This window comes from Ornithorhynchus anatinus, chromosome 4 (assembly GCF_004115215.2).
Source record: "Ornithorhynchus anatinus isolate Pmale09 chromosome 4, mOrnAna1.pri.v4, whole genome shotgun sequence".
Lineage (NCBI taxonomy): Eukaryota > Metazoa > Chordata > Mammalia > Monotremata > Ornithorhynchidae > Ornithorhynchus > Ornithorhynchus anatinus.
Window position 1 is genome coordinate 82,511,853 of NC_041731.1, and position 23,985 is coordinate 82,535,837.

Genomic DNA, 23,985 nt, shown 5'->3' on the forward strand with positions numbered 1-23,985 from the left:
GAGGTCATGGGTTCAAATCCCGGCTCTGCCACTTGTCAGCTGACTGTGGGCAAGTCACTTCACTTCTCTGGGCCTCAGTTACCTCATCTGTAAAATGGGGATGAAGACTGGGAGCCTCATGAGGAAAAACCTGGTTACCCTGTATCTCCCCCAGCGCTTAGAACAGTGCTCTGCACATAGTAAGCGCTTAACAAATACCAACATTATTATTATTATTATCATCATCATTGTTACACCCTCCTTCCTGGAATAGTGTGCGGCTGCTGGAGAGCATGTGGCCAGAAGGTGGCGCCTTCTCCTAAGGAGCCACCAGGAATCAAACCATTTATTCATTCAATTATATTTAATGAGCCCTTATTGTGTGCAGAACACTGTTCTAAGCGCTTGGAAAGTAAAACACAGCAATAAAGAGAACCAATCCCTGCCCCCAAAGAGCTCACAGTCTAGATTTGCTCAAGTCCACAGGGGACAGACCTCTGGAGATGGGTTTAGGCCCATTATCTAACATCTGCACATTTAGTGCCCGTAGCCCCACCTATTGTGCATTTTTCCTGGATTGAGCAGTGAAATTTCAGCCAAATTTTGGTGTGTTGTTTGAAGAGAGAGACGTGGTTCAACTCAGTGATAGAGGCAAACTGGAACTTAATCCGGACCAGGGTTCTGGATTTTGGGGTTTTTAAATTTTTTTAAGTGTTGCAAGGTATGTTCCAGTCTGACTTATTTGTAAGAGCTGAGCCTCACTGCAGTGTGCTGCAGTTGTGGCAGATTTCAGACTGACTTGGCGGGGAATGGTTGCTGAGAAGCAGCATGGCTCAGTGGAAAGAGGGCGGGCTTTGGAGTCAGAGGTCATGACTTCGAATCCCGGCTCAGCCACTTGTCAGCTGTGACTTTGGGCAAGTCACTTAACTTCTCGGTGCCTCAGTTACCTCATCTGTAAAATGGGGATGAAGACTGGGAGCCTCATGAGGGACAACCTGATTCCCCTGTGTCTACCCCAGGGCTTAGAACAGTGCTCGGCACATAGTAAACGCTTAACAAATACCAACATTATTATTAAGTGTAGGTGCAGCGGGAAGGCCGGGGCACGTGGCTGCTCCCTCTGCTCCTTTGGGATTAGTTGCAGGACATTAAAAGAGACACCTTATCCACAGGGTCGTTTTGCCAAAGTGGGAAAATTTGCCAAGCTGCCTTGTTGGGCTAGGGGCATTATTATGGCAGAGCACCCCATTCCAAGGGTTAGGGGGTGGTCTTCATCCCCATCAAGACTCGTGGGAGTGAGCATAGCTGGGGGAGCCGGACTGGACTTTGTCGTTAGCGGTGCAGGTTTTAGAGCTTAATACAGTGCTTTGCATCCAATAAGTGCTCAATAAATACGATTGAATGGATCACATAGCGCGACGGGGACGGTAAGTCCTCTAGACTGTTAGCCCCCCTCTAGACTGTAAGCTCACTGTGGGCAGAGAATGTGTCTGCCAACTCTGGCCTACTGTACCCTCCCAAACACCTGTTACAGTGGTCTGCACGCAGCAGGTGCTCAATAAATACCACTGATTGATCACAATCCTGCCCAATTGTAGAGTACAATCTGTGTGTAGATTCCTCTACCGTGAGGCCTGGCTTAGCCCAGCTGCTCAGGTTCTGAACCAACTGCTGCCCCGTGACCCTTACTCTGTCCCAAGCCTGGAGAGCATCTAGTTTCCAGGATGAAGGAAACAATAGTAACTTACTCGCTTGCACCCTCCTCCTTCCCTCCTGCCCTGCTGTGCTCGGGCTGGGAGCCAATGAGGGGGTTTCAGGGAGGAGGGAGATCTGGGCTCAAGTGGCAGGGGGCTCATCCAATCTGCCCCTCTCACACGACCAGAACTGGGGGCACCAGGCTGCAGGAAGCAGAGGTGGAGAGGGCTAGGGGTCCCTTCCTGGAGGCTTCTAATAAGAAGAATGATAATAGTCATGGTATTTGTTAAGCGCTTACTATGTGCCAGGCACCGTACTAAGTGCTGGGGTGAAAATAAGCAAATCAGGTTGGAGATGGTCCCTGTTCCGCAGGGGGATCACAGTCTGAATCCCCATTTTACAGAGGTGATGTAACAGAAGCAGAGAGTGGTGACTTGCCCTGGGTCACACAGCAGACAGGTGGCGGAGTGAGGATTAGAACCCAGGACCTTGTGACTCCCAGGCCCGTACTCTGTCCACTAGGCCACGTTGCTTCTGTCCCCTGCCCCACAGGCAGGTGAGTCAACAAGCCATCCAGAGGGTCAAATGCTTCTTTTTTAAACCCAGGGAAAAATTCCAACAAAGAAACACCTGCATGCTAAGTCCCCTCTCCCAGTGTCCCTGCATCAATCAAACCTAGCTAGAGACTCGTTCCCTTTGCTCTACCCCCCTCCCTGCCCCTCAGCACTTGTGTATATGTACATATTTGTAATTATAATTCTCTTTATTTTTATTAATTATGTATATATCTCGAATTCTTTTTATTTATAATGATGCCACCGAAGCCTGTTTACTTGTTTTGATGTTTGTCTCCCCCCCTTCTAGACTGTGAGCCTGTCGTGGGCAGGGATGTTCTCTATTTGTTGCTGAATTGTACTTCCCAAACGCTTAGTATAGTTCTCTGCACACAGTAAGTGCTCAAAAAATACGATTGAATCAGTGAATGAATGAATGTTATGCCACTTGTCCGGTAAGGTGTACGAGACATCCTGGTTCAACCCCAAGGTAGACTGATAGCTAGGAATTCAAGAGCTATACTGCTCAGGTCTGTCAGTTTCCATTAAGCCACACTGCTTCTTAAGCGCTTTAATTTTATTGTCGGTCTGGCTGCCAGGGCCAAGCCCCACCTTCCGCCCCTTGCCCCCACTGCCTTTTGCTCACCACCTTCCCCTCTGCCCCACCCTGCCAGGGAATGCCTACCTTTGCCAGCCCTCCCTCCCCAGAGTGCCTGCTTTTCTTTTCCTTAGGACTTAAGGAGTTGTGGTTTTTTTTTTATTGTGTGGCTGTGATCCAGATCATGATTTTGTTTTGCTCCTCTCCAGTACCTGAGGCTTGCCCACCCCTGGTCTCCTCCATGTGCTACATCTCGTTTTCCAAGGCCTGGGATAGAGGAATGGGCAGTAAGAGAGCCACTAAAGGGAGTAGCCACAGAGAAAGGATCGTTTTTGTTTTTTTATTAGCTCTTGTGCAAGCTGCTGAACCCACCATCCCTGCCTTCTAGGAATCGCCATTTCAGAGGCAACGTCCTTGAGCCGTGTACCCAACCCTCAGCAATGGCAAAAAATGGTGCATGCTGAAAAGAAGTAGTAGGCCTTTGTGAAAAGAGCCGTCCTTGAGAATCAGAGGATTTGGATTCTAATCCAGGCTCTGCCCCCTGTCTGCTCGGTGACCTTGGGCCAGTCACTTAACTTCTCTGTGCCTCAATTAGCTCATCTGTAAAATGGGAGTTAACACTGTGAGCCCTGTGGGGCACATGGATTGTGTCCAACCTGATTAACTTCATTTAGATAAACTATTAAGTTGATTTGTAAGTTGATTTATAAGTATTTATAAGTATTAATCACCTTGTGGAGGACGAGGAGAATATTACTTTTTACTTTGGCATAACTTCCCAAGAGTGATTTTATGCCCCAACTCTGTCTTTCTCTTAGCAGTCCTAAATCATAGTCTCATGGAGCAGGATGGATCTGGAGAGGCCTAGTCCTCCAGGCAACCTTGAGTAACCTTGCCATCCAGGTCACTTAACTTCTCTGTGCCTCAATTACCTCATCTGTAAAATGGGGGTTAACACTCTGAGCCCTGTGGGGGACGTGGACTGTGTCCAACCTGAATAAGGTAATTTAGATCAACTTTTATAGATTTATAAGTATTTATAAGTACTGAACACCTTGTGGAAGGCAGGGAGAATATTACTTTTTACTTTGGCATACCTTCCCAAGAGTGATTTTATGCCCCAACTTTGTCTTTCTCTTAGCAGTCCTAAATCATAGTCTCATGGAGCAGGATGGGTCTGGAGAGACCTAGTCCTCCAGGCAACCTTGAGTAACCTTGCCATCCAGGTCACTTAACTTCTCTGTGCCTCAGTTACCTCATCTGTGAAATGGAGGTGAATACTGTGAGCCCTACGTGGGACAACCTGATTACTTCGTATCTACCCTAGCGCTTAGAATAGTGCTTGGCACATAGTAAAAGCTTAACAAATACCATCATCGTTATAATTATTATTAGTAGTAAGGCTCAATAAGTACCACTGATTGATAGGAGGATTTTAAAGGTGGGGAGAGTGGTGGATTGACTGACATGAAGGGGGAGGGGACCCAGACCAGAGGGAGGATACGGGCAAGGGGTTGGTGGTGAGACAAACGAGTTAAGGTACGGTGAGGAGTGGAGCTAAGTGAGCAGGTTGGGCCGTAGTAGGGCATCAGTGAGGTAAAGTAGGTAAGGTAGGAGGAACAGAATTGCCAAACTAATTCTCTTCCCCTCTTCAAAGCCCTGCTGAGAGCTCACCTTCTCCAGGAGGCCTTCCCAGACTTAGCCCCCCCTTTCCCTCTGCTCCTCCTCCCCTCCCCATTGTGTGTGTCCCCCCCGCTCTCTGATCTTCCCCCTTCCTCTCCCTTCAGCACTGTGCGTATTTGTATATATTGTTACCCTATTTATTTTGTTAATGACGTGTGTATCTCTATGGCTTCAAGGCTCTCCATCCCCTTGCCCCTTCCTACCTCTCCTCCCTTCTCTCTTTCTACCGCCCACCCTGCATGCTCCGCTCCTCTGCCGCCCACCTCCTCACCGTCCCTCGGTCTCGCCTATCCCGCCGTCGACCCCCGGGCCACGTCCTCCTGCGGTCCCGGAACGCCCTCCCTCCTCACCTCCGCCAAACTGATTCTCTTCCCCTCTTCAAAACCCTACTTAAAACTCACCTCCTCCAAGAGGCCTTCCCAGACTGAGCTCCCCTTCTCCCTCTAATCCCTCTACCGCTCCCCCCCACCTCTCCGCAGCTTAACCCTCTTTTCCCCCCCTTTCCCTCTGCTCCTCCCCCTCTCCCTTCCCATCCCCTCAGCACTGTACTCGTCTGTTCAACTGTATATATTTTCATTACCCTATTTATTTTGTTAATGAAATGTACATCGCCTTGATTCTATTTAGTTGCCATTGTTTTTACGAGATGTTCTTCCCATTGACTCTATTTATTGCCACTGTTCTTGTCTGTCTCTCTCCGCCCATTAGACTGTAAGCCCGTCAAACGGCAGGGACTGTCTCTATCTGTTGCCGACTTGTTCATTCCAAGCGCTTAGTGCAGTGCTCTGCACATAGTAAGCGCTCAATAAATACTATTGAATGAATGAATGAATGAATTTATCTTGATGATGTTGTTTTGTTTTGTTTTGCTTTGCTGTCTCCCCCATTTAGACTGTGAGCCTGTTATTGGGCAGAGATTGTCTCTATCTGTTGCTGAATTGTACATTCCAAGCGCTTAGTACAGTGCTCTGCACATAGTAAGCACTCAATAAATATTACTGAATGAATGAATGGTTGTGCCTAAGGTCAACAGTAAGAAGCTTCTGTTTGATATGGAGGTAGATACTGGAGGAAGCAGCGTGACTTAGTGGAAAGAGCCCAGGCCTGGAAGTCAGAGGATGTGGGTTCTAATCCTGGCTCCGCCACTTGTCTTCTGTGTGACCTTGGGCAAGGCACTCAACTTCCCTGTACCTCAGGTACCTCACCTGTAAAATGGGGATTAAGACTGTGAGCCCCCACCAATGCTTGGCACGTAGAAAGCGCTATAAGCAGCGTGGCTCAATGGAAAAAGCCTGGGCTTTAGAGTCAGAAGCCATGGGTTCGAATTCCGGCTCTGCCACTTGTCAACTGTGTGACTGTGGGCAAGTCACTTCACTTCTCTGTGCCTCAGTGACCTTATCTGTAAAATGGGGATTAAGACTGTGAGCCTCACGTGGGACAACCTGATCACCCTCTATCTACCCCAGTGCTTAGAACAGTGCTCTGCACATAGTAAGCGCTTAACAAATTCCAACATTATTATTATGATGATGATTATCATTATAATTATTATGGGGGTTTTTGAAGATGTAGACTGAACAGTTTATCAGAAAAATGATCTGGCAGCAGAGTGAATTATGGACTGCAGTGGGGAGGAACAAGAGGCAGGAAGTTCGCAACAAGGCTGATGGCAGTAGTAAAGGCAGAAAATAAGTGCTTGGATCAGTGTGTTAGTTTGGATGGAGTGAAAGGGAGGATTCTGAAGATACTGTGAGGGTAGAACACACGGGATTTCATGATGTTGAATGTGTGGGTTGAATGAAAGAGATGAGTTGAGGATACTGTCAAGGTTATGGGCTTGTGAGACAGGGAGGATGGTGCTGCTGACTACAGTGATGGGAAAGTCTTGTGGAGAACAGGGTTTGGGTGGGTAGATGTGGAGTTCTGTTTTGGACATGTTAAGTTTGAAGTGTCGGGGGGTCATCCAGGTAGGGATGTCCTGAAGGCAGGAGGAAATGCAAGACTACGGAGAAGGCGAGGGGTCAGGGTTGGAGAAGAAGATTTGGGAATCATCTGCGTAGAGATATCAGTTGAAGCCATAGGAGCTCTCTAAGGGAGTGGGTGTCCCTGGAAAATAACAGGGAACCCAGAACTGAGCCTTTAGGGACCCACCCCCTATTACCCCCCCCGCAGTTACAGGGTGAGAGGCAGAGGAGAAGCCCGAGAGAGAGACTGAGAATGAGCAGCCAGAGAGATAGGAGGAGAACCAGGAGAGGACAGTGTTGGTGAAGCCACGGTTGGATGATGTTTCCAGGAGAAGGGGTTGGTAGACTGTGTCAGAGGCAGCTGAGAGGTCGAAGAGGATTAGGATGGAATAGAGGCTGTTGGATTTGCACGAAGGAGATCGTTGGTGACCTTTGAGAGGGTGGTTTCAGTGGAGTGAAGGGGGCGGAAGCCCGACTGGAGGGGATCAAGATGAGAAATGGAGGCGAAGTCGTCGAGGCAGTGGGTGAAGACAACTAACTCATGGAATTTGGAGAGGAATTGGTAGAAGGGAGATGGGACAATAACTGGAGGGAACTAGGGGGACAAGGGAGGGTCTTTTTAGGAGAGGGGGAACATGGGGAAGGAGCCACTGGAAGGTGAATAGTTTCAAATAGCAGTCAGGGAGGGAACAAGTCAGGGGGAAAGTGAAATACACTTTGAGGCCTCAGTTGCATTTTTTGCCTGGCAAATGTAGCACTGAATATCAGCCTCATTACTTGCACTAAGCTCCTCTCCAGCAGTTGCTATAACTTGTAGGTTATGGTTTCCTGTTTCAGAATATTTATGCAGTAAGGAGATTGGAGAAGAGGTGAGATTTTGAGCGGAGTGATATCACTAATGTTAAAAAATTCAGAAGAGGAGTAGGAGATGCCAAGTCAGGAATGAAAAAATACACAAGTAATTTTTCTAAGAATTTTTTTAGCATTTATAAGAAGTGGTTGCTCTTGCAGATACATTTACAATATTTCTGATTTAATCTACTGCTGCTGATTGCTTGCAACTTTAATCATGAATTGTGCTTTCACTTAGGGTCCAAGGCTATTTAAAATCTGGAAACTATATGAAACGTGGAACTTCCTGTTTCAAAAAGATTTTGAAATCAGGATACAAGTGAGGAGGAGGAGGAGGAGGGGGAAGAGTAAGGAGGAGGAGCTAGCAGAGCTGGCCTGAAGGGGGTGGTCCCAGGCCCCCTGCCCCTTAAGGGGTCGCAACCTGCTCTGGGAGTAGGACTTGGAGAACTGCCACTGCCTGAGCTAGGGGAGGGGGTAGGACCCCTTTTGCAGCTGGCCCCATGTGTGACTACAGATCTTCGATGTCCTGCTTCCTGGATGAATGGGGAAGAAACAGAACCCTAGGACAAGGGGTGGCCAGGAGTTGGTTGTTTGGAGGAAGACCTTTAGAGGCAGAACCCTCCTGTCCCCCACAAAAGAGCCACATATTGGATGAATTGATCAAGAACCCTCCCTCCTTCCCACACCCCCATTGACAAAGCAGGTGTGTGGATCAGTAGAGACCCCCGCCTGAGGGAATGATGATAGGATCAGAAGGATCCTTTTCCTCACCTTCTTAATCAATCTATGGTATTTACTCAGTGCTTACTGGCGTGTCAGAAGAAATGGATTCTAATTCTGGCTCTGCCACTCGTGTGACCTGGGGCAAGCCACTTCACTTCTCTGTGCCTCAGTTACCTCTTCTGTAAAATGGGGATTAAGACTGAGTCCCTCGTGGGACAACCTGATTACCTTCTGTCTACCCCAGTGCTTAGATCAGTGCCTGGCACATGGTAAGCACTTAACAGATACCATTTTTATTATTATTATGATTATTGTTTGCAGAGCATTGTGCTGAATGCTTGAGAGTTGGTTAGAAACTTTCCCTGTCCACCCCTTCCTTCCCCTTGCCGTCCATCACGTGAAATCACAGAATAAGCAGAAAGTTAAAACGAACAAAAGCTGTTCTTGTTTCCATCGTTCGGCTTCAGCAAAAATAATACTGACAGTCACACTGTCTTAGGCTGCAACAGCACAGAGGATAGATGTCTGACCCGATTATCTTGTATCTATCCCGGTGTTCACTGCTTGGCTCATAGAACAATACTCCAATTATTATCCACGTCCCCCTTGACTTCTTGTATAGTTTGCTTAATCCTACGTCTGTTTTTATCTGCCAAGAGTGTGTTTACTAAGTCTCCACTGATGATTATAAAAATCTGGACAGAGTATGACTCACCCTCACTAAACAGAAAAATGGGGCAATTTTCTATAGTCTTCAAATGTTATCTCAAGAAAAATAAAGCGCTGGTGACTGCGTCCTTTACAAAAGCTGATATTACTCAAGTAACTATTGAAAATGGACATCCTCGGGTTCCTTTGGAACATTTTTATTTACTGGGAGAGAGAATCTGATCAGACAAGAGTTGGGTAGTTTGAGCTGGGCTCGCTCATACAGTGTTAATCAGGCCGGAAAACGTTTCCAGTGTAAGTGAGGGATAAGATGGAGAATGCGCTGGTAACTGGGGGAAACAACTACTGGCTCAAGTGGAACTTGAGGAGGAGAAACAAATGAAAAAGGGCTTGGAACACAGCTGCCTTGGCTTTGCTTCTCGAGACGCTTGTTTATGCTGCCTCTGTTCAAATCTGAAGAGGTCTGACTCAGAGCCACAGCCGTGCATTGCAAATGGCAAAGGAAAGGTGTCTTTGAGAAGGAAACAGGGCTGGCTATTTTGCCCTGAGGCCTGGACCATGGTTCAGATCCAGGAAGAAGGGACAACTGAGGTCATCATAATCCAGTCAGGAGGCTGGGTTGAGTGGTTATGCAAGACCGTGGAGCATTCACTGCTAAATGTCAGTTATGGTGAAAAAAGGGATCCCAGTCTCTGCTTTGGAGTGGAAGTACAAAACTGGTTTTCTTTGAGTTGCGGTCTGGAGGAGGGGCCCGAAGGGCTCAGGAGAGTGCAGGTTTGGGATAGAGCAGATGTGCCCCACTAGGCAATGATATCGTAGAAGAGCTTTTGCGGTAAAATGGAGTTTCATGTTGGAGGTAAAGAAGACTGTTGCTGCTCATTAGAGTATTCCAGTTTGCATTACATATCTGTTCAAATGATTCTCACGTTCACTAAGGTAAATAAAATTGAACGACTTCTTTTCCTGCTCAATCAGTGGTATTGATTGAACACTTACTGTGTCTAGGGTACTGTACTACTTGGGAAAGTACAACAGAGATGGTAGACAACTTCCCTGACCGCAACAAGCTTAGTCCCAAACACTGCAATTACATCAGTCTAGAAGCCCTCAGACTTATTGAGAAAACTGCTGCATCGAAACAAGAGTTAGAACCAATTTTCATATAGGGAGCAATGTTATAATAGAGGGGGATTGATCCCCTAAGATCATATGTACTATTTTTATCAAATCTACCCAGAATTGTATATTTAATTATAAATGGCCTAGTGGCTAGAGCAAGGGCCTGAGAAAGACCTGGGTTCTAATTCTGACTCTGCCATTTGCGTCTGCTATGTGATCTGGGAAACTCACTTAACTTCTCTGGGCCTCCAGTTACCTCATCTGTACAACGGGGGTTGAAGACTGAGTCCCGTGGACTGTCCAACCTGCATTACCTTGTACCTACTCCAGCGCTTAGAACAGTTGCCTGGCACATAGTAAGGGCTTAAGAAATACCATAAAAATGGGTAATATAACTATGCTAATGCTGTTTTATATTGTCATGAAAGTTCCACGATAGGTAGCCAACTTTATTTCAACAGATTGGAAAATGGCGATTTTCTGATTGTCTATTTCCTCATAGCTCTCCTACTCCACCCCGCCCCACCAGCCCCAAAACTTAGTGCCCATAAAAGTTATGTTGTAAATTCAAACTGTGTAAATTTAGAAATGCTCAAGTGCTATTGCCTACCTTGAACATCTTAAATTACGGATGTCCAGTATGTTGCTGAATGCTGTGCTTTCCTGGGCCCCTTCCAAGCATCAAATTCCTCAACTCACCTGATATACTGCTCCTCCTTTCATGTGTACTTATTTGTTATCTAGATTTTAAGTTGATTGGGTGAGCCTTTTTTTTCTGTTTACTGAAAGCATCCATTGGGAGATCTAGGTTCTATTGCTGGGCTGTACCACAGTTTATCTCATCTACGTGGCATATATTGTACATTCCAAGTTGCTTAGTACAGTGCTCTGCATGTAGTAAGCACTCAATAAATACTATTGAATGAATGAATACATGTAAGCCCTTATTAACATTAATTAGTAGTATGATCAACAAGTAATTATGAAGATCATTAAAATGTAATGCTAATATGAGTTTCTCCCCAAATTCCACTTTAGAAACAAAGAAAACTTGAAGACATGATTTTTATTAATCAAACAAAAGACTCACTTTTACAAATACTTTACAATAAAAAAAATAAGCTTTTACTAAAAAAAGTCATTTTTCCAGAATAATTATTATACAGGTTGCACACAAAAAAATCCCATATTCAAATGTGAAGGTCATTTTCCAAGACTACGGCTACACTTATGGAATCACTTCAGAAATAGCTTTTGGATAATTATTTGCCACAATAAGCAGTAAAGACATCTCACTCTTTGGGTTTACCTGTGTGTGGTAATCCCAGCGACTGCATCAAACTCAGGTGATCTACGTACAGGAGGAAGGAGGGCCAGCTGACTTCAGGATGAGATGGGCTATCCTGTAGGAATCAAATGGAAAAACTCCAACTGCCACCAGAACTAGGAGCTTTTTGGCAGCTTTGTTATTCTCTGCTCTGAAACTAACCCTAGGGACCGCTAGAGCTGATCAGGCCATCCTGGTGTGCTACTCAAGTTGGAAAATGACTTTTATCTGGAAACCCATTTCCAAGGCAGCCTTTTTATACTTCACTTTCTTCTTCACTACCCAGATAAAAAATCGCCAACTAGGCCCTGCAGACTTTATTTTGTGCCATTCCATCACTTTTGGCTTCTTCCCACACATGTATCACTGGTGAGTGATTTCACTCGGTGCAGTCAGTACAAGTGGAGTTGATAGGCAATGAAAGGCTGGCCTGAATTCATTCACCTGCTTTCGTACACAACTACTGGGACAAGGTACTGGCTCAAATTACTTGACTCCACCTAAATGAAATCTGACTCAAGAGCACTCACTCACCGGTGTATCACGGCATTTAAAATTTGAATAACCAACGGAAGACAACCACCAGTTTAGGAACGGGACTCCCTCTGGTCAGTTGCTGCATCTTATCACTCAAAGCTTAGACCCAAAGCCTAGAATGTCCAAGGGTTGTCAGAAAAACATTTTTTTAGCCATAAAGTAGGACTATGATTTGCAATCAGTTCTTGTATTGCTTACTGCTGTTATTTAGACATTCACTAGTGCAACTCAGCGTATTTTTTAGCTCATGGAAATTCTAAGTGTGTGAAATTACTTCTTGATGACTAGTGAAATTTAATTGCCACCCCACTGAATGTCTCTTAGAAGGATGTTATGCAGTTTCTTAAAAAGCCATAGAGCTACCTGTTCGGGAAATAATTTAGTTACCTGAAGGCCAAGTGTGTATATAAGGGAGATAACAGAGGATCCTCGTTTGAGATTATTCGTGACTACTCTGAGAATATATCTACTGATTTGATTGTGACTCTTCAAAATTAATATCCTCTAAAAAGATCACATTGGCACTCGGGACCAGCTCATGGGGGAATTACCTACAAGTTTTCATATTTGAAAAGAAGGATGGAGGGCGGGTCTAATTAATGTTTGAAACAAGACATCAGAGATCCAGTCAATTGCCATTCTTTCTGGTTTTGGTAACTGGACTTAACACTTGGGAGGCAAGTGACCACTTTGATGTTTTGCGAGCTGATGTTATTTCAGGAGTTCTCCCTAGTTTCCAGATTTCCTTCCCCTGTTTTAAAATGTTATGATACTATTGAAACAGAACAGAAAGTTTCCTCTCTGTTTAGAACAGAATCAGGAAAAAATTGGCTTTCCTCTTCAAAAATGTCTAGGTCACTTGCTTCTGTTTTAGCATTTGAAATCTGCCTTTAATGTTTCCAAATCTAAAAATGTAGGAAAAAATTTGTTCCCAGCTTCTATTGAACACTATGACTACTAACTTTAGTCAGTTATCTGCAACAGTATTTATTGAGCGCCTAGTGGGTGCAGAGGACTGTATTTAACCTCTTGGAAAAGAAGAATTTAAGGAGGCTTTCAAAAAGGCATAAATAGCCCAATGTGCAACAGTTAGAGCAAGTGAGAATGTTGACTAGCTTGGAAGAAAACATGAAATCAAAGTTCTACTTCATTGGGGAAAAATATAGATATATCAACATATTAAATAACATTTTCAATAGGATTGGAAAAAACTTTTTTTGGTTTGCTTAAATCTATTCATCGGGCAACAAGTAGCAATGGGGAAATAATGTTTTTATGGAAATAGGAAGGATTACTAACCTATTTGCATTTTATCCTAGCCATACTTTTTATTATATCATCTGGGAATATTGGCATTTTATATCTATGTAAGCTGCATTTAGTCCTAGTTATGAAATTTTGAGCTTTACAAATGTTTTCTGTAATTTCAATCTTTGGTCAGAGTTCACTATTTTTAAAAGTAGTTGAGGCCACAGAAACAATTTTTAATACACAGTATTCAATTGAAACTGCTTCAAATAAAAAACAAACCTTACATTATATTTTTCAATTAAATAAGAATCTTTTAGCTTTTAACATTTATCCTTTTCTGACACTGTGTAGTCAGTGATGCCTTCACCACCACCACCAAATCACAACAAAGATTTCATCCAGCCAAAACAGTGACAACAATGATTATTTTTCCAAAGGACCATAAGTAAAGATTCAGCTAAATCTGTAAAAGGATCCAAACCTTAAAAAATGCTTTATGTCAGAAGATTGCCACTATTTTAATGTAGTCGGTTGATAAAAATAATTTTGAATAGTTCAGAGCAAGTTGATGAATCAGTGTACTAGACAAATAGAAGGTCCAAACAAGACCTGCTAACATGCCTCCAGCTGGGAAGTCTACATTAAAATTGGATAGTTAGCCAAATCATTCCCCGTAGAACTCCTTTCATTTATAAATGAAAATAATAAAAGTAAATAATATTCATATTATTCCTAACTGCCTAAATGAAAACATTTTAGACTAAACAATTCTATCTGTGCAAATTTCCTGGACACATTGGGTCAGACACAGGACTGAAAGTGATAGACCGGGAATTACTGGTCACAAAGTCGCATCACACTGCAGTGGTCTTGTGACTCTGAAATGACAAAAGGAGAGGTACTTTTTCATGGAAGGTGCAGCCTGACAAGGCTGCAGAATCATAAAGTGCTTCTGTTAAATAAATTAAACAGCCAGTCATCAAGATGTTTCCTAGGTCCTTAAAGCTGCCTTAAAATAGTTTGATATGCTACACTTTCTTCAAGGCACCTTCAGATAAGGTTTAAGAGAAATATATGTGATCGTGGAGGTCTGACTGGAAAAATCAGCTGTTCGTGTCAGGAATGAGAAACAGCTGTCCAGTTTACTCTGCTGGGCCCAATCACAAGTGTGTTTTCAGTCTCAGATGAAACTGGATTTTGGAAAAAGGATGCTTGACCTCTGAGACAACAATTTTTCTTGCTCCAAGTTTATGCACCTGAAAGCGGCACATTTTATTAATCAACAAACTGGCTCTCTGAAGGTGCCTTTAATGTAGACGATTTACTTGACAACGTTAAATTCAAGGGCTTATTCTGAATCATTCACAAAAGGCTATTAGCAGGCTGCCACATCTATCAGCCACTAGTAATAATAATGTTAACATATGTCACTGAGCTTCGTAGGCATTTTTATGTTCACTGCTTTTTCAATTTAGAATTATTTGCTAGCAGTTTTCCATGTACATTTCTAAAGCAGAAGAATAGTGCTTTCCTAAAGCATAATCCACATTTTCTATCAGTCATTACATGAAAAAGGGATTAGTCAGTTTAACATTGACATGACCGAAATACATATATGAAAAGCTCCATCTATATAGTGTTGGCAGAATTTATAAGATTGAAACTATATTTTCCTGACTGAAAATTTGAATATCTTTTTCCTCTACCCAAATCTCAAATAGCACATTAGAACTGATTGTGAACTTCCACGTAAACATTACGTTCATATATGTATATATACATATATACATATATGTACATACATACATACAGAGAGAGAGAGAGAGAAAATAATTTCTGCCGTCATCCTGCCAACCCACATTGATGTTACTGGTTCATACCTAGAGAGTACAAAGGAAATATTGCACCAACATTATTTGAGATTCATAGCAACGGCCGCTACACTTATAAGGTCCAAATTACTCCACACTGTCTTGTTACCCCTGAAGCAGGGGGGTGCCATCTGCCCTTTCTTGGCAGGAAGCACTGAAACCAACAAAACAGATCAATGTTGTTTTGCTTTTTGCTGCAAGGAAGTTATCCGATTTTCAGAAGTTGATTTTTTCACCTCAGCTTAGATGAAATGATCTGGTCCAATTATCCATGTATAAAGTTCACCGGTAATCTCCATTTCATGAATCTGAGGCTTCTAGCGCTTGATCACAACTTGTTCATAAGCTCCAGAACCCACTCTGAAACAAGGACAAAGAATCACTCAGTAGTACTTACTGAGTACTTACTGTGTGCAGAGCCCTGTATTAAGTGCTTGGGAGAATACCACAGAGCTGGTGGACACGATCCGTACTCTCAGGGAGCTTACAATTAATCGAGAGGGGAGACTATAAAATAAGTTACACATAGGGGAAGCAACGGAGTAAAGGAGAATGTTCATAAGTGGTGAGAAGGAGGGGTGACTGTCAAAGCACTTAGGAGGTATGGACCCGAGGGCATAGGCAACGCAGAAGGGAGGGAGAATAGGTGGGGAAATGAGAGCTTAGTCAGGGAAGGATTCCTGGAGGAAATGTGATGTGGAGATGTGGTGGTTTGTCTGATATGAAGGGGAAGTGAGTTCCAGCCAGGAGGAAGGGCAGGAGTGAGGACTCGCTATTAAGAGAGATGAGAACAAAGCATAGTAAGTGGACTGTTGGTAGAGAAGTGAAGGGTGCGGGCTTGGTTGTAGGGGAGAAAGAGCAAGGTCAAGCAGTACAGAGAGTTGATGGAGCCTTATAACCGATTATGAGAAGTTTCTATCTGCATAGATGGATGAGCAACCATGGAAGGTTTTTGATGAGAGGAAGACAGGCGCAAAATGACTTTTGAGAAAAGTGATCTGGGCAACAGACCGAAGTATGGACTGGAGAGGGGAGAGGCTTGAGGAAAGGGAGAACAGCGAGGAAACTGATGCAGTAGTGGAAATAGGATATGACAAACGCTTGGAGGAGTATGGTAGCCTTTGGATGTAGAGGGAAGATTCTAGAGATGTTGTAATGGGAGAAACAACAATTTGGTGACTGAAGGAGAGCAATGAGTCAAAGATAATGCCAAGGTTGTGGGCTTGTGAGATGGGAAGGATGAAAGTGTTGTCTACAGTGCTTGTAAAGTCATGGGGAAGAGAAGGCTGGGTAGGAAGATAAGGAGTTAAGTTTGGGGATGTCTTGAGCTGACCAATACAGGCTTTTTCTGGGAAAGTCCAACCTGCTGAAGTAAGAGTTTTTAATCAGCGGTGACATAATTTTTACTATCTCATATTTGTTAAGCACTCATTATGTGCCAAGCCCTGTACTAAGCAAAGAAGAAAATCAGGCATAGTTCCACTTTCACATTGGGTGCACAGTCTGAGGATAACAGATATGTTATCTTCATTTTTACATAAAAAGAGGTTGAAGCATAGGGAAGTTAAGTGCCCAAGGCCATACAGCAGGCAAGATGCAGAGCCTGTATTAGAGCCCAATTCCCTAAGCCACCTTGCTTCTTGCTCTCTAGTGTTAGGCCTAAGAGTAACATTTAAGCTTTAGGTCCCTCTTATTAATGTGGATGGCAGGGGGATCTGTTATAGACTGGAGTACTGCTGGGATATGGAATCTCAGGGCATAGAGTACATAGACTTTGGGGAGTTGGGCTGGACTTTACATTCTAGACAATTGGAAAAACTTAGAATTTGCATTTATTCATTTGTTTATTATTTGTTAAGTGCTTACTATGTGTAAGGCACTATACTAAGTGCTGGGGTAGAAACAAGATAATTGGACTGCACACAGTCTTAATCCCCATTTTACAGATGAGACAACTGAGGCACAGATAAATTCAATGACTTGCCCAAGATAATAATAATAATAATTACAATGTTGGTATTTGTTAAGCGCTTACTATGTGCACTGTTCTAAGCGCTGGGATAGATACAGGGTAATCAGGTTGTCCCAAGTGAGGCTCACAGTCTTAATCCCCATTTTACAGATGAGGGAACTGAGGCACCGAGAAGTGAAGTGACTTGCCCAAAGTCACAGAACTGACAGGTGGCGGAGCCGGGATTAGAACCCATGACCTCTGACTCCAAAACCTGTGCTCTTTCCACTGAGTCACGACAATGCAGACAAGTGGCTGAGGCAGAATTAGAACCCAGGTCCTCTGTCTCTCAGATCTGTCCAGCCCTGTGTTTCTTCCACTAGGCCAGCCACGCCGCTTTCAATGGGGCCTAGTGGACAACTTGTAGAGTTTTCAGAAATGTCTCTGTAAAGAGAGGGATGTTAACTGCATTGCTCAAGAACTAAATAAGATGCTCAGAGACCACAGTAGATCAGAATATTGGACATCCTGGCCTATCTGAGGTGTGGCTTTTATGTACTAAGACCCTCAGTTTGATTTAGTCCACCTCTGTAAAATTTTCCAACAGAGAGTAAGGCTTCCTAGACCCAGAATATTTGACCCAGAAGAAGATTTGTGGAACGGTCAATAGTTGGCTCAGATTTTCAAGCATATAAGGATTACTGTTTTCAATTGTGATTCAGTTCTTCACTGTAAAAGGTTAAATACTTCTTTACTTCGCCTGAGTGAGAATGGATGGTTTGGGCTGTACCTGACCAGATGATGGCTTGTTCCCTAGATACCAGGAAGGTTAAGGATAGTTCCACTTAGTTCTAGAAACTGCTGACTTTCCCTATTAAGACACTCTGGGTCGTCACACTTAGAAGTCACCAGATAGAGGATGTGCCAGGATTACAAAGGGACCCTCCACTGCATATCATGTTGATCGTGGCAGTTTGCTGGGGATTGGGGTTAGATAAACTTGTCCCCTGTGCTAACTTCACTAGTGGCAGTTTAGTCCATTAGTTCTTTAAGGGGAACTGATGGCGGTTACAGCAGGAGGGACGACAGATGCTGACAACTCATTTCAGTTCCTGACAACTCCAAATGGGTCTCATTTGGGCAGTGCTGTGTGATTTCTGAATTATGGTGACCCGTCCAGTCCTGAAAATGAGGAGTTAATGAAAAAAGGAATAGCACTTGGGGAAGTTTGGCTTAAGACTTTTCTTAAGTTTGAAGATCTCAGAGGAGAACTCTCTTTGCTTTCTTTGTGGGGGGAAAAAGTTTTCATTTGAAGACACCGATCAGCCATACTAATTTGCAGAGTATGTAAAGAAGGCAGGGAGCTACTTGGAGCTGCAGGAAATGCAGTTAAAAAGTTGGCAAAGGGCCAAATTTTATCTTTCATTTTTGTAGACATTTCTTTGCAGAGAAGGGAGATCATGAGGATTTTGAACATTTCCTGTAAGTTCCTTTTGCACCATATCTTGTCTGGGGCTCTCCTGTCTCTTTACCAATAAATTAACTAACTATACACCTGAGTAGATTAGCTTTAGTAATCTACAGTAAATATAACTTCAAATTATATTAAATTAAAAGAGATATTTTTCATTTAGATGTCAATATGGCATTTGTGAAAGTTGACAAAAGTAGTGCTTATTTTCATAAGAAGCTGTTTATAATGCATACCTATTTGGTAAATGGTGACTTCCAAAGGATGTACTTCCTCCAGGACCCACGAACAATCTCAGACCTTCCTCTAAATAGCAAACATCAAATACAATGATTTATATATACACACACACACACACACACACATATATAGATATACATATACATGATTTCAAACAATATTGTTACCTTTAAATGTTCCATTAGAAATCATATACCTTTAAATTCCCATTTTGTTAATTATATATATTTATGGATCAAAATGGGCATCCTTCACTTCTACAGTAATTTTTACTGAATTTCTAATAATAATAGCACTCACTAAGCACTAATTTTGGGCTCAGCACTATATGAGGCACTGGAGTAGAAACAATATAAACAAATCATTTCTAAGGTCCTCTGTCTTCCTCAAACCCAAGTTTCACGGGGATGAAACAAAAGTAAAGATGTGTATGTTTGAGGGCAGGCAGAGACACCAGCAAAAAACCCAGGGCACAATAGGGGAAAGGTTTGGGATCGCCACAGGAGGGGAGGATGGTGCTGTCAAAGTGCAATGGGAAGTGACAGTGGCTGGGAGTGCGGGGATTGGTGTGAGTATGGAGTGGGGGAAGTTTGCTGCAGTGCAAGGCACAGAGAGGCTGGACAAAGGAGCTCGGCAGGGTGTGGGAAAGGATATGGATGGAGGAGGGATGGGTGCTTCCATAATAGTAATATGGATAATTTTGATAGTATGAGTAATAGGATTTATTAAGCATTTACTGTGTGTAGAGCACTGAACTAAGTGCTAGGAATTACGATACAGGTGGTTCCTATCCCTCAGGGGGATCAGAGTGAAAAGCAGAAAAGGGAATGGGGTGGGAAAATGAGCAGAAATGAGTCGTGAAGACCCATGGAGCTGGAGATTCACAAGTGGCTCCGCTGGCATCTGTGATTCCTCTTCGCACAGATGGCTGCTGAAGCCCAGAATAGGGCACTTGGGGACTGGTCCCAAATCAATAATATCATCACCAACATACTTGGGGATGCATGTACATGTGTCTAAACATATAAGCCCACTGCACATCCACTCTCAAATACATACAGGCTCACCAACTCACTCAACCTGATTTTTTTTTAATGGTATTTGTTATGGACTTACTACGTGCCAGGCACTGTACTAAGCATCAGGCAGATATAAAATAATCACGTTGGTCACAGTCCCTGCCCCAGAGGGAACTCACAGTCTTAGTCCCCATTTTACAGAGGAGGTAACTGAGGCACAGAGAAGCGAAGTGATAGGCCACGCTGCTTCTCGAACCTGTTCACACACATTTATTCCCCAACATACACTTGTTCATACTCACTCACTTTCCTATATCCTCATGCAGACTATTCCTGGGGCTTGGGAACTTGTTCCCTGCATCCACCTATGTTTTTCCCGCTCAGCCTCTCCTACCACCTCAGACCATCTCTGAGCCATGAGAGCACTTGGAGAAAGCGACACCCATGGTGACAGCTTCTATTTTAAACACAAAGATAGCTACCTTCTGCACTGGAGTCTAAACTGAAGTCTTGACTCTGCAATATTTTTTCCACAATGTCATCTGCATCCACTCTAGTGGCATCAACCCGCTTCAGCTGAGACTCCACCGAGTCTTGCTTCACTGGGTGCCTAAAAAAAAAAAATCATTTCACGCGTTTCTTCTTTTTCTTTAATATCGCCGAAATAAAATATTTCTTTTTACTAGCAATCAAACTATACCTGCTGAGTTTTTCTGAAGATGCATCTTGTCTGGCAGATACGTCGGGGAGAGGGTCAACTCCCTTTTGCTCGGTTTCTTCAGATGGCTCTAGGATACTTTCAACTCCTGTTGATGCACTTCCCACTGAAGTATTTCTCCTATGGGAAAGCTCAGAGAAACTAGATGACCTTGAGTGGCACGTGCTATAGCCTATCAGAGAAAAATTAAATAGGTTAAAATGCTGATACATTAAAATAACATTTATTACACAACATTCCATGCCCAGTACAGCCACCTCATCATTACAACTGTCCTTTTTTCAGTGTTTTCTCATGTTAGCATTACTGAATTTTAATGGTATTTCTTACATTGGTCTCACACTTGGAAATAACCTGCAAAATTTACCTTGGCTTACACTCTCTAGCTTGACTAACTTGATAAGAGTGTTTAAAGTCCACTTGGGTTTAGCATTAATCGAAGACCCATTTAGCATAGACAAAAATGGCTCCAGTATGGTAGCATAAGATGTGAAACATATTATTTTGAAATGAACTATTTAGAAATGTACACATGACATCAAATTCGAAACATTTTGTTACTACATGTATGCACTGCTGTTTGATCATGGGGTTATATCGTGTTTTTAAATAAAGTTATTTGGTTTTGGCCAGTTTTTGGACCTTACAAACACATCATTCGTGTATTAGATTATTTCTTTGGGGAAACTAGATCTAATGCTTTTTGCTTAATACTATTTTCATGAAACCAATTAAGAGTGCTAACTGGAGAAAAGGGTTTCACTAGATGGACAGGTAAGTGAAGGAAAAGAGTAAATAACTAGTTAAGGAATTCAACATCGCTGCTAACTTCTACCTGACACTTTGGATTGCTGGCTTGCATAGCTTGATGTTCTGGAATGTCCACAGGCTCCAAGTTCATCTGGGACTGATGCGCTCTTTGATGACAGATCTGCAACATATGGTAATCTGTAAATAGCACCAAGGTCAACGTGGTTGGGTTTTTAAAATAAAGGCTTCATCCTTGTGGCTTGCATTGCTTCATATCTCAAAAAACGAGTGGAGATGTGGTTTCTGGATGAGAGGCTGACAAGAAAAAGCCAGGCTCAGTGGCATAGATTTTCCATTTAAAAGAAGGGGGTGAGTGTGGGGGTGGAACTCTGAAGGCCGGGGAGGAAGAAGAGGAGGAGAAAATGGATGAGAAGGAAAGAGGAGAGGAATGCAAGGGAAGGAAGCAGTTCAGTGCCTCAGCTCTGGTCTTCAGGAACAATCCACTTTGCCCCTGGCTTGGAACCGCCTGCCCATTTGCTTCTTCCTCACCTGAACGTGCAGTGCAGTCCAAATGACCATATCATAATTATCATTATTATTAAGTCTTGTTACCAAGGCCGCCACAATGCTGCTGTTGCTCCTCCTCTAATTCTTTTCCAAACCCAAGCACGAGTCAGGGTAACTACGCTACTTTTTCTGCATGAAAAATTGTGGGCTGAAGTTAATGGATTCAACCCCGTGGTGCCAGCCCTTGAGGACCATGCCCTGTACAGCCCCCACAGGGTGGCTCCCTCTGATTGGTACTGTATCTCAGGGAGAACTGATGGCTTAGGAAGTGGCATCCTTTCCTTGGAATCAGCCACAGGTGTATTTTATGGTTTATCATGCCTAGGTCACATCCGCTGCCTCTTGACCAGAGTCTATCACCCAGCAGTCCCACAGGGCACTTCTGGTCCTGAGAGAGGGTGTAAAGGTGGAAGAAAAAAATGTGGACAATTTTACTTTGGGATATGGTTTTTGGGAATTGCAGTCTTTTTAGATTAAAGCGCAGACTGGGATGGCTTAGGAGGTGTAGTTTCATATTTCTGGGAGGCAAAATTTGCAGTGCTCTCAAATTTTCCACCCAAGATCCACCCTGAGAATCTGCATGGTGATAAAAGCTTTAGGAATGAATAGAAAAACAAGTTAACTAGCTTGAGTCATTGATAATCCTGAAACCCTTCATAGAAGAGGAGAACATTAGTCATGGCCCTCCCCAATTTGGATAGTGTTAGATAGCATGGTTATCATAGAAGTGGCGTGCTTCCTAACAGCACTAACCAAAGGCTGGCAGGAGAACTGCAGAAAAAGGAAGGATAAGGAAAATTGCAAAAAAGAGGATTGATACATTCTGGGAGTAGTTTGACAACCTGGACAATAGAGGAATAACTCTTCTTCCGTACTGGGTGCTGTGGAGTTTTCTTCAGAGATAACTCTGACAAAATTCTTAAATTTGGTGCTGTTGGTGACTCCTTCTGTAATGACTGTTCCTTAATAAATGGGGTGGAAAGAGATCAATTTTGTGACACTGCAACTAGAGCGGTGTTCACTTAAATAATCCTGGATATACAAAATCCAGATTGGGGCCAAATTCTACCTGGGTAGTTACTGACCCCTATTCCCTCCTTCTGCTCTACTCCATTCTCCGTCCCACGGCACTTGCGTATATTTGTACATGTTTATTTTCTATTTATTTTATTAATTATGTGTATATATCTATAATTCTATTTATCTATTCTGATGCTATTGATGCATGTCTACTTGTTTTGTTGCCTGTCTCCCCCTTCTAGACTTTGAGCCCGTTGTTGGGTAGGGATTGTCTCTATCTGTTGCCGGACTGTACTTTCCAAGCACTTAGTACAGCTCCATAAATATGACTGAATGAATGAATGACCAGCTTCTGCAACTGTCAGAAATCTAAATAATAATAATAATTATGGTATTTGTTAAGCGCTTACTATGTGTCAAGCACTGTTCTAAGCATTGGGGTAGACACAGGGTAATCTGGTTGTCCGGTGTGGGGCTCACAGTCTTAGTGCCCATTTTACAGATGAGGTAACTGAGGGACAGAGAAGGTAAGTGACTTGCCCTAAGTCACACAGCAGACAAATGGCAGAGGCAGGATTAAAACCTATGTCCTCTGACTCCCAAGCCTGTGCTCTTTCCACTAAACCACACTACACGGAGCCCTGGTGCTTGCAGGCAGGCAAGTCTGCCTGCCTGCTCCTGGGGGCAGGTGTCTACCTAGCTGCGTCCTGCCTCCATCATTGAATGTTACTGGAAAGTCTTTGGAACCCAGTATCCTCAGAGGCTCAGAGTCCTGCGGCAGGCCATCCTCATCCCAGCTAAGCAAGGGAGGTAAGAGCTGCTGGCAGGTGAATGACATGTTGACCCTCACCTTCCCAGAGAGTCCACCTGAATTCTGGGCCAGTCTGGAATTGCAGGTCATGACCACAGCTTGGATACTGGGTTTAGTCTAACCCTTCATCACACTGAACTTCTCTAGTGATACTCAACAAATTCAACTCCTCAGGCATTTTTCAGATTGGGGATGATTTGGGATTAGCCTAGAGTTCTGGGCAGTTAGAGAGCTGAGGGAGGCTAGTGAGAGGAGGAGGAAGAGGAGCAGCAGCAGCAGCAGCTAGAAGGAGGGCAAGATGCAGTAATAGTAGAGCATCTCTTGAAGCTGAACACCTTGGGTAAATGCTATTTGGATAATGGCAACTCTAATGTTTCTTATAAATCCAGTAATAGCTACTTGTCTGTTTTGGTCAAGTAACTTAACTTCTCTATGCCTCAGTTACCTCATCTGGGAAATGGAGATTAAGAACGCCCTCTCAAAGGTCACCAATGATCTCCTTCTTACCAAATCCAACGGCCTTTATGTTGTATGTCCCGAATGTTTTTGTAGCAAAATGATTAGGGCAGCAGAGTGAAGTATGGACTGGAGTGGGGAGAGACAGGAGGTTAGGAGT

The 23,985-nt window shown here is 43.5% G+C and overlaps 1 protein-coding gene across 3 annotated transcripts in view; it reads right to left on the reverse strand.

Annotated features, from left to right (window-relative positions):
- Positions 1–10,883: 10,883 nt before the first annotated feature.
- The window catches only part of FAM102B (family with sequence similarity 102 member B), a 116,667-nt gene continuing 103,565 nt past the window's right edge, over positions 10,884–23,985 (reverse strand). For 2 of the 3 annotated variants that reach the window (XM_039911848.1, XM_029062030.2), the window contains exons 7-11: positions 21,057–21,152; positions 20,204–20,393; positions 19,986–20,113; positions 18,481–18,550; positions 10,884–15,182 (exon numbers count right to left, since the gene is read on the reverse strand). In XM_039911848.1, coding sequence (XP_039767782.1) covers positions 15,140–15,182; positions 18,481–18,550; positions 19,986–20,113; positions 20,204–20,393; positions 21,057–21,152 — 527 coding nt within the window. In that variant the 3' untranslated portion in view covers positions 10,884–15,139. The remainder of the gene's footprint in view (positions 15,183–18,480; positions 18,551–19,985; positions 20,114–20,203; positions 20,394–21,056; positions 21,153–23,985) is intronic. The other variant, XR_005659960.1, reaches the window with a different exon arrangement.